The 10,881-nt window shown below is 45.7% G+C and overlaps 1 protein-coding gene across 1 annotated transcript in view; it reads right to left on the bottom strand.

The window, feature by feature from the left end:
* Window positions 1-10,881, bottom strand: part of T265_00646 (hypothetical protein) — a gene marked incomplete at both ends in the record, with an annotated part of 36,877 nt that overhangs the window by 6,643 nt on the left and 19,353 nt on the right. The window contains 5 exons of the mRNA XM_009164474.1: window positions 2,070-2,287; window positions 5,087-5,398; window positions 6,506-6,719; window positions 6,822-7,040; window positions 10,754-10,881. The exon at window positions 10,754-10,881 is cut by the window's right edge and continues 198 nt beyond it. Coding sequence (XP_009162738.1) covers window positions 2,070-2,287; window positions 5,087-5,398; window positions 6,506-6,719; window positions 6,822-7,040; window positions 10,754-10,881 — 1,091 coding nt within the window. The remainder of the gene's footprint in view (window positions 1-2,069; window positions 2,288-5,086; window positions 5,399-6,505; window positions 6,720-6,821; window positions 7,041-10,753) is intronic.

Below are 10,881 nucleotides of genomic sequence, written 5' to 3'. Positions count from 1 at the left end.
GTGATCATTCACCAGATATTCCAACAAAGAGAAGAAAGATTGTGCAACTTTAGGGAACTCCTGTTTTATAGGGAAGAAAGAATAGAAGGGAAATGATTTCATAGCGGTGTTTATAAGCCCCAGACATGGGTTCCAACCAAATTTCTATGGTGAATCAGTTATTTGCTGGGAAAAAACGAGGAGTTGAATCAATGAAACAAACGAATAGAACACCAGCTTGGAATGGGTTATTACTAACAGACAAAGCGTGAATCGAGATCACAATTCAGGGATAAAGGTGCTTCAACCTCCCGAATAGCCAACATTTCGGTGCCCAAGGAAATAGCACAATCCGTTGTAAGGAGGAAACCATGGGACTTAATCAAAGAATTGTGAAGTGTTCGGAAGTCTCAGTTGACTATCTCCACAGCCTAACAGAAGGATTGTTAAACAGCTAGAGATAATCGACAAACTTGCATATCAATTTGGTTTCCACGGGAGATTGAATTGAACCTATCAATTAGGATATCACTCAACTGAATGTGTTGCACAGAGGCCACCACATGTTTCACTTGGTACGATATTCGAGATATCGCAGTATATTTTCACAAGGTAAACTACCCAGAAGGTTGCTGAAAGCCTTTCGACAACCCACGACCGGTTTCGCCCTTCTGGGGCTCACCAGGTGTTTTCAGTCCCCGAGTTTCCGTCAAACTTCTTTCTACTTGAAAGGTTCAGGTGAAAAATATCATAAACGAGAAATTCAGTTGAGTTTCCCGTGAAAACCAAATAGATATGCTAATGAGTGTCAAAATCAGTCCAGTATGGGTTCAGGTAAAACATAAAGTTGACGGAAATTCGGGGACTGCGCCTAACTGATGAGCCCCAAGAAGAGCGAAAGCGACCGTGGACTGTCGGAGAGTTTCCTTTTGAAATATTTTTTTCTTAGGAAAAACAACAGTACTTAAGTCGTGTTAAGGCCCACGATGGGAAAATGTCTTGAATTCAGCGAGACATCTTAAAAGTACGGCTCTAGAAAATGTCACATAGCTAACATACCCGTATCTCATCATATTGCCGTATTAGAAAGTCGAGTTTGATCAAACCGGCAACGAGACGAAAATCGTCAGGTTCATCGGTGTCACGTTGATAGCCTCGGCCAACCGTTCATGCTACTCGAAAGTATGTAGTAGTGAAGAGGTAACTAGGAATGAAACGGCGCTCGTCGCGCCCGGGTGAGGTCTCTAGCGGTGCAGCTGATGTGCAAGCTAAGTGAGACACAACGCTCCAAGCGGTGCGCCAAACGATCAAAAGCTGAACCTGGCAATTTAAAAGACGACTGTAGCCACGTTGGCTGAGAGGTGTTCCATTCCTGCAGACCGGCAGGAAACATACTCTAATCGATTTAAACTACTGTTTGCAACAGTATAGATTGGGATTGCCAGGTCTGAGTTGACGCTCTCGATCCTGTCAGCAAGAAGTGGTTCTTCAATTACTCAGAAGAGACAATAAGGGCTTTAAAACAACCTTTCAATGACTAGTCCACATGATATATTCCAATAAAAGAACTCAGGGAAAAATACTGAATAAGTTATCCCCTTGTGTAATTACGACCTAAACCCTCCACATACAGGAACATAATTACCTGACTCCCAAATGCATTCTGGTATGTTTCATCCTCGTTTTTTCGGCAAAATCCAGGGAGAAAATGAATCTGGCCTAGTCCTACATCATTATAGGTTTATTTTCTTAAGCTGAGCGCCCAATTAGCTACATTTATTCTATTTTTACCCTTATTTCTGAGACGGTAGAAAATGATAGTAGCCAAGTTGGAAGTACGGGTACCCAAGTGAAGTCTACCAAAGTTTAAAGCCTCGACGTGAGTAGCTCGATCAAATAAGACCATTAAGACCATATATTAGGCTTAGGACGAGATCAATCAGCAACAGCATGTGAAAAGAGCACCAACCAAACCCGGCTCTCATTTAAGTTGCCGGTGATTTGTACAGTATATTCAAACAACCACCAGCAATGCAGCAATCAATTATGAATCGCCGAACACAAGAAACGCGCCGAAGTTCACAACTGACCTGCAGCTCAGCATCACTGATGCACAGCATGAGTTGCACACCCATTCCGATTGCTTTCTCCAGTGAATCTTCCCGGAACAGACTGAACACCCCGAAATTGATGAAGTTACCACTAAGGCAAACTTTCAGTGCATCCAACGCGGCGACTATTGGTTTTAACTTGACCGGATACAGTGATTGCTTGGATATTTCACTCGCGTTTGGGATCATTTGCACACCTAGGCGAATGTGACAGCGGGACGAGATTCAAAGTGTAGTTGGGTTAGGGTTGGATACTAATCATGTAGCGCTCAGCCAAGCAGATTTCCCAGTTCAGTCAGTCTAATGGTGTAGATCAATGAATCCTCTTCGACATCTTCACTATTCATCGGGGACGAATAACCGCTGTAAACCTGTGCATATTCTGTCCCCGTATCAGAGCAATGACAAACTGATGACCAATAGGGTTACCTTTCACTTGCATAGCGTAGTGTTTTTCAGTCACGCAATTCACGTCACGTGATCTGATGTTGGTTAGGCTGTTCTTCGAATATCAATAGAAGTTTTTGAAACTTATATCCAGTGAACTAGTTATTATCCGCGGAGCGGACAGAGTTGCGTGAGTTCATCCCTTGTGAGGTATGCACTGTCAGGAGAAATTAGACATACCGAACATTCCAGCCAGAAAGGCTACAAAGATATGCATGCTTAAAGGCGAGATAAAAAACTCCACGTTAAGTATGAAATGTCCTGCCTCTAGCTGCAGGTGGCACCTACCTAAGTTTCGAGACCTCCAGACCCTCCACCAAGTTAAACCACAAACACGAACCGAATCACTAACTTTGCCATCATCCCTTTTTGGCATGGTGTAAAAGCAAGCTACCTCTACGGTGTCTATCTTGTGACCGCTCTCGATCAGTCCAGTTATTATACCTACAAAAAGGAACTTCACATATGGAATTTTAACAGCTCCGACAAAGTTGTACCGCCCACAACACCTACGCGTTTCAACTAACTTGATCGGGTTACAGCGGCCTCCCCTCTTCTAGAAGGACCTCTTTTATTCGGTCCCATCAGCAGCTATATAGAGGGGGGTTGAGCGACCCACTCGACCCTGCACTGACTATGTCACCACGATGGGTGATGAAACGTTTGTAATCCAACTGCCAAGCTCGGTGAACAGACCTACAACAAAGCAGCGCATCCGAGGTACCTACATTCCACAACATTGCCGAGGACAGCCCTGTCTGACACCCCTTGATGTGGTGAACTCAGAGGAGAGCTTCCCACAGACCTACACATGGCCGCTGAAGTTGGCGTACAACACCTTAAAGATGGTCACGAATTTATGGAGGACACCGCTCCACAGACACTGCCATAGTGCCTGACGGTCCACAGAGTCAAAGACAGTTTACAGATCAAGAAACACAACCACTGTTGGCTGCTGGAAGCAGTGTAGCCGTTCCAGAATCTGTGTGAGGGTGAAGATATGATCGATACATACTCTTGCGGAACGGAACCCAGCATGGTACTCACGAATCTGTCCCTCCCGGTGTTCAATCAACCTTCGAAGGATAAGTCCAGAGAGGATCTTCCACGCCACAGCTGACAGGCTGACGCCACGGTGGTTTTTCACACAGCGTCCGCGTACGCTTTTTGAAGATAGGGATAACTGTCGACATGCCCCGATCTGCAGGCACCTTCTCTTCGTTCGATATAGCAACAATAAGCTCTATCAGATGGGTCACCGGGGATTCTCCACCTTCTTTGAAGAGGGTTGGAAAGAGACCGTCCGGTCTTTCTCACGTTTCAGTACGGATACTTCGTACTTTATTTCTTCTCCTGATGGGTAATCAATGTTCGCATTGCATTCGCCTGTATGCATTATCTCCACAGGCTGTGTTGCACGAGGCCAGCTGAACTGTTCTTCGAAGTGTTCAACTCATCTTTCTGGTCGGCGGTTTTGTGAGTGAATTTATGAGCCATCCTTTTCACTTATCGCTCCGCTGACCGTTGCTTTCCTAGGGCACAACTGGTTGCAGTGTGCCTTAGGGTCGAGCGATAAGCAACACTTGCAGTGGATAGTTTAAGGTATTTCGTCAGATAGAGGTTGGCATTTAGTGCCGTCTTTTGGACAGTCTTCATAGAACATCAGAGATTTCGTTCAGCTACTTTCAACGAATTAATGGACCTAGTGAAAGTGAATTTGTAGACGTAAAATAAATGAACATTGACTTTTTCCTATACGGATACATCCATCCTATCGAGGAGGAATTGTGGGACGAGCTCTGTCAAAGTTGGAGAAGAAGAAACTAGGTGCTAACTACAGACGAATTGTTCATGAACATACGGACTGACTGGCGTGTATGTAACGAATAACGGTCATTGGCTCGTCAAACCGTCGCAATATGTGAAACAAAATCACTATTATACAGTGAAACCGGCGGGCATAGTGATCTGAAATTCAGTCCACAAACACCGTGTGATCGCGTCATACAATTCGATCCGTCAAAAAAGCTCGTCTATCATTGGTCCTTGTGACCCAAAAAACGCGGGAGTGAAGACGGTACCACCCGATAGAAGAAAAACAGGTCACTGTTTGACTGGGCAAGGCCATCTAGTAAGTTCGGTGGCTGCATGCATCAGAAAACAGTAGCGCGGAATAGTTCCTAGAGATGAAATCAATTGAGTGGGATCAACATGGACCGAGGTTAGCATGCGTATCTTTCAGCTGAGATGTTCAGCCGTATTCACTGGGACGTATTGTATGGACATATTCCAAAAGCTTGGAACAGCTAGCATAAAATCTCCGGTGAGGCAGACGGAATTCGCGAAGCGAGCCCCTGGACAAATACGATGAAGGGCCAAATCTATGCAACATATGTAGTATAGCTTGGAGTTACTCACTCCGCTACTTTATAAGATATACGCAGCGATGTCTCGCATCGCAAGTTAACGAATTTATCACATGAGATGCAAATGATGGAAAACCTCCTTCCATAGCTGAAAGAATATGGAGTTACCTGGCTCAAACTTACCAAACGTGGTAACGATCCTACTCAACTCATTGAGTAGTAGGTACCCCGTGGGAACGGTCGGATCGAAACAAAGTCGACCATTGCGATTGTGAATAAGTTCACCAACAAGCTTTAACACGGATGCATTGACCAGCGGATCCAACGCCCACAGTTCGAGGGCGCGCACACAAAGCTTGAATCCCGATGGGTAGAACCAGTCGAGGAGCATTTGATAGGCCGGCTTGGTGTTCAAACTGGATGAAAGACCACGCAAATCGCGAGCAAGACCGACAACTGCGTTTTTTATTTGGTCCGGAGTCATATGGGAAGGACCTAGATATGAGGCCATGTAACAATGAAAAGTTAGCGCAAAGTTGTGGTTGACAGTACGTATGGACATGAAACTCTAGATTCAAATTAAATTCTGACTTGCAGGGAGTATCGCACTGCCCACAGTGGTGGAGCAGAAAGGTGATACCATGACACGAAGAACAAGCTTAGGTATTATCCTTGCCTAATTGCTACCAGTCACCATACAAGGAAAACTCAATAGCAAACGTCGCGTGGAAACGGCGTCTTGATGTAGGCAGTCAGCGAGATTGAGGCACCTGGGAACAAAAGTTTAAAGATGAACGGGTTAAATCGGCTGGTCATTGGTTGTGAGTTTGGGCGTGAAATTCCTAGGGGTATCACACCATAAATTTGGATCTTTTCAAATATATCAGTAGAAAACGATTCATTACGTTGGAAGTCATCAGTCAGAGAGATAAGTAAACGAGATGCGAATCTATTGGTACTCCCACCAAGACCTCACACTGAAAGGGATTCAAGTGGACACGCTCGATATGTTCCAGCCAATAAGGCACCCGCTACTGACATGGAGGTCCGTGGTTCCGATCCCCATGGTTTTTCCTATTCCTCCGATCCAGTCCCTCTGCAAGTAATTCAGGCCACATGCTTCCTTCGACTCCCACGACCGTCGGTCTGCTTGCTGAGCTAGGCGATTCGGTTGCATTCCCACTGTCCAGCTGAGTGAGCAAAATAATGGCTAATTATAGAATACGAGGGGGCGAGATGGACAAAGTGGTTGGAGCGCGAATTTACTGAACGGAAGGTCCGTCGTTCCAACCCGACCTCGGCCCCTCGACTTCCCCTGTCTAGGCTTGGGCGACCTGGCAGTATCTCAGCCCTCATGCTTCCTTCGTGTGGCATGGCAGCTAGGCACCGAAAGGGTGCTACAGCTGAACGATTTTTTTACGATAGAATACGAACTATCTATGTTCTCTTTCATGGCGGAACTGTGCGAGCGATAATCACCTGGAGGGAAGAAGCTACTTAGAAAGTACCGAGCACACTACCTCGCAAATGGTTGGGAGATAGTGCCTAACAAGCAACCTGTGGAGCATAACGTAGGCAAGTTGCGCGAAATCAGTAACTTACTGCCGGACAGAAGAGCAACAATCAACTGATTGGCGTTGCGAGTCAATGGAGCCATGAAGTTTAGGAAACGATTTTCATCCTCTCCCAGTTCGACCATCAACAAGCGTGCCAGAGTTGTGTAGAATGTGGTGCGAAGACGCAATACGGACGTCTGACGGTTAGTCGACAAGCTGGAGAAATCCTGACGAGCTGTGAGGAAGGGAAAGTTCTCTTCCTGAAAACGGATCAAAGTGCAGTGTGGATAAAGCGTGATTAGAGTCATTTAACAAAACAAGCACAGTTGACAGTCGTTTGAGTAAAACAAACAGCGACTAACCGTGTGGCTTGTTAGCATGAACTGAATATCGTCCAGTCGAAGAAGTTTACGCATAGCAGTGTAGCCTCTGGACAATTCGGATAAGAGATTCAGGGTTCGATTCAGGATTGGCTCGCTTTCTGTCCAGTATTTCAAATTCGTGACGACTTTGTTGGCAAATACCCCCAGGACTGTGAGGTCATCGGAAATACCAAGTACATCGGCCAGTCTTTGATGCACCTGGAAGAAAGATAAGTAGAGGAACGTCATGGGCACGAGTATCAATAGCCAAGTGCAGGCTGCAGGTATTGATGGCCACGTTGATCCGGCCGATATCCAAGCAAAACACAGAAGTAGATCGTAAGAGTATAAAGTCCCGAGCGGCCCCGTTAATCGGTTTGGTGTCGATGCGTGAACGCATGGAGGGACTCATATCGCTCGTAGAATCTGTCTATGACAGAAGTATAGGAGTACAATGTTCACGTCCTGAAGCAAACCGCTTGGGCATTATTCTACATGCGTGTCGGCTTACTGTGCACATCCTGGCACCCGAGCTGGACATTTAACTACGAGCATGCTTGTTGATTGGGTCCCCACACATACCACATAGAAGAAGAGAGCGTTCAGCTGTAGCATCCTTTCGATGCCCAGCTGCCATGCCACCCGAAGGAAGCACGAGGGTCGGGATACTGCCAGGTTGCCCAAGCCTAGACGGGAGAAGTCGAGAGGCAGAGGTCGGATTCAAACCACGGACCTTCCGGTCAGTAAATTCGCGCTCTAACCACTTGGGCCATCTCGCCCCACCACATAACACACATCTGAACCATTTGTTCAAATGGGGCGGGAAATAAGGTCAGGTTTTGTGAGCCATTACCAAAATATCCACTTGCGAAATTAAGGTTCCGGTAATTGGAATGCGGGCCAACTTTTTAAAGATTACTATAGAGGGTACGCATAACTGTTGGGATGTGCTAAATTTCAGCTAAATTTCACAGGTGACAGCTACACAGTATAATTACTTAAGTCCACCAATGGAGTGGTAAATTCCACTGTGTAGCTAGTCCTCTGATCGGACTGTTTTAGCAAGAAAACGCTTCACACAAGAGCTTAACCAATGGGATGTTCAGATCGTAACTGCCAACATAATCATCCATAGCACATCAGCGCTTCGCTGTATGGAAAATCGAAAAGACAAAGCGACAGCTGAGGCGTGTACGGTCAGAATTTATAAATCTGTTATGTGAAATGCGAAAGTCAGTTACTGATCCACGCCACTGGTAACAGCTGGCGATGTTATCAATACGTGACCATGACCTGTGAGTACTTGGAAGGCAATAAGTAGCCACAAGATTTCGGTTATTTTGGAAGTCAGTACTGCACTAGAACAGTCTGCGGTGCTTCAGAGAAAGCATCACTAATGACTGGATATTTAGCCAAGGAGACAAACTTACGGCATGTGATGGCCTCATCTCAGCAACGACCACTGAATGAAAGACCCGTCTTCATTTGACCTAATTTTGTCGAGTTTCACCAAACTACTCCCGACACACAACGATGTATGTGACCTCAGGTTTAACTATTTTGGAAACAACATCCACTCTTCTGTCATTCCTAGTTTTGCTAACCCGGTCAGATCAATGAAAATCCTAACTTTAGCAAAATACATTTATTTGCAAACAAATTTGGCTTTGCGAGAGACTCACCTGGAACCCGGTTGAATCTCTCGTTTGTGATGTTTCCTGACTTTTTACCATCCGACCACCAATTCTGAATGGCAAAACTGCCATCTGCAGCGTCCCTGTTAAACCAAATAGTTCGCTTTGTCTCACAATCAAACATTTATCATCAATTTTCCAAGAGCATTTGTGTCAATCTGTGGACACGTGTGCATGAGTATGATCGGACTTGCAGGACACCAGCGTTCGCATGTTGTATCACTCGCAATTCACCAACGGGCAAATTGAGATGAGCTCAAATGTCAGACACTGAAAGTAGATCACCGCCGATTCTATACTACATTGCTCTCCATTACTACCAGTTTGAGCGGCTACTGGCATATATGGCGGCACTGTGCGGAACAACTACGGTACTAAACTAAAACGTAACAGAATCGACAGAATATGGCAACACTCCGATTTGATGCCGTCACATATAGACCGGGTGATGGACTTCAACAAGCATGTAGAGGGTTGCTCACTGAAATTTTCAATTGTTAGTCGGATGCACAGGTTGACAGATAACAGCACATCCGACCCCGTCCGAACCGCTTACGTTATCCGTATTGAACACCAGTTACCAGTCCAAAATTCACTTACGCCTGTCACAAAGTAAGCCGTCTGTGTGGAGTTCAGTGTACTAAGTCCATTAGGTATCCCAATCCATGGGGGTAAGCAGGCGAATTCCGATCCGGAAAACGTTCCAAAACAGAAGTATCGAATATATGCGCCCAAAAAATTTCAAAGTCCCTCAATAACATGTGAATGCAAATGAAGCACAGTGTTTCAGATATCTTGGAGGAAATGGGACCAGATTTAGGTCAGGTAAACGGTGCCTTCCTCCTTAATTCAACTCATTCAGTACATGTGCGTTTCGAGCTCGAGATGGCTCAGTGGTTAGAGCGCGACTGTACTGACAGGAAGGTCTTGATTTGAAACCCACCTCAGCACCTCGAATTCTCCTGTCTAGGCTTCGGCACTATGGAAGGTATCTTAGACCTCGTGCTTCCTTCGGGCGTCATGGCAGCCAGGCACCGAAAGGATGTTACAGCTGAACGATTATTATTACTATTGTTATTCGGGCTTGAAGTCAGTGTTAATGAGACTCAGTTCGATCACTTTGCGAATCGCGTGATGCTAAAGCAGGTGCATGTATGATCACACTACTACAAGTAGCACAAGATCCCGGTTTTCGAGCCAGAATACCTCCTAAAATAAGTTCGGATTTACCTTTGAGGCGAGAACACAAGATGCAGTTTCAGCCTGACCCTCACTATTCAGGTGTACGCTGGTCTGGGTTAACAAGGTAATTAATGAGTCCATAAGATCTACAAGAAATCTATCAACTTTCCAAAGTCCCTCATTGTTGCAACTGTTGTCGAATTCGGCGTTTCTGCACAGTGCCGCATTGCATATCGCTAGGTAGTTTTCCGAAGTCTTACATCAAATTTCCAATCTGCTGTGTTACTGGCCCCACCTCGCCGCTGACCGCATTGAAAAAATACGCGGCCCCGTAGCCACAGTAATCGCACTACCTATAAAGACGCTGAAATATAGCATAACTATCCGTACGCGGTGAACCAGAAAACGGTTTACCTTGGTGGAGCGACGCTGGGACAAGAGGCGTTGACAGACGCATCGATCGCGTCACTTATATCTAACACAATGGGCGAGAAGGTCGAGTATTATCCAGGTGCGAGCTGCCGGATGGTCCAGAAAGCTCTTGCAACCGCTCGATCGAGTTTCAGCAGGGCTTGCCACAGTGGATTCTATTGCAGTTAACTGACCTCGTCCCGGGAGTGGTGCACATGACACCGCGTCCTCATAACGACATTGAAAGGAACTAACTACCAGATAAACTTTGGATATTCGTGCTATTCAGAGGCTGGACAGTGTCAGGGTCACGTGCACCTATGATTTTAATCATAATAAGAACGAAAACTTCCAGATTAACCTCATGAGGATGGAGGATTTTCTCAAACGAGCTGCTCAAAATATATTACGTAATACAGAACTCCGTGAACTGTACGTACACCACAGCCGAAGAATACACTGAGATGTAGTACATTCGCTCGCTCGCTCTATAGGAAGGCCCCATTGAGCATGCGTCAGCACTCACGTCAAATAAGCCACCAAAAATCTTGAGGGTTCAAGCAAGAATAAACGAAACAGGCGTCATTCCAGATTGAAACCGTAGGAAAATAGGTAGGTTCATTTCACTTCAAAACTGACACTCACTCGGGATACGCGACCCACAGATTCTCCGACGTACATTCGACGAAACTGCTCGAAAAAGCTTAGGGTAGCCATTTCCAAGCGACACGCTCCGGAAGAGCGGTTCAGCTGTTCAGAAACCAGAGGTGAAG

The sequence above is a fragment of the Opisthorchis viverrini genome (assembly GCF_000715545.1).
Source record: "Opisthorchis viverrini unplaced genomic scaffold opera_v5_6, whole genome shotgun sequence".
Lineage (NCBI taxonomy): Eukaryota > Metazoa > Platyhelminthes > Trematoda > Opisthorchiida > Opisthorchiidae > Opisthorchis > Opisthorchis viverrini.
This window is presented reverse-complemented; position numbering and strand designations above follow the sequence as displayed.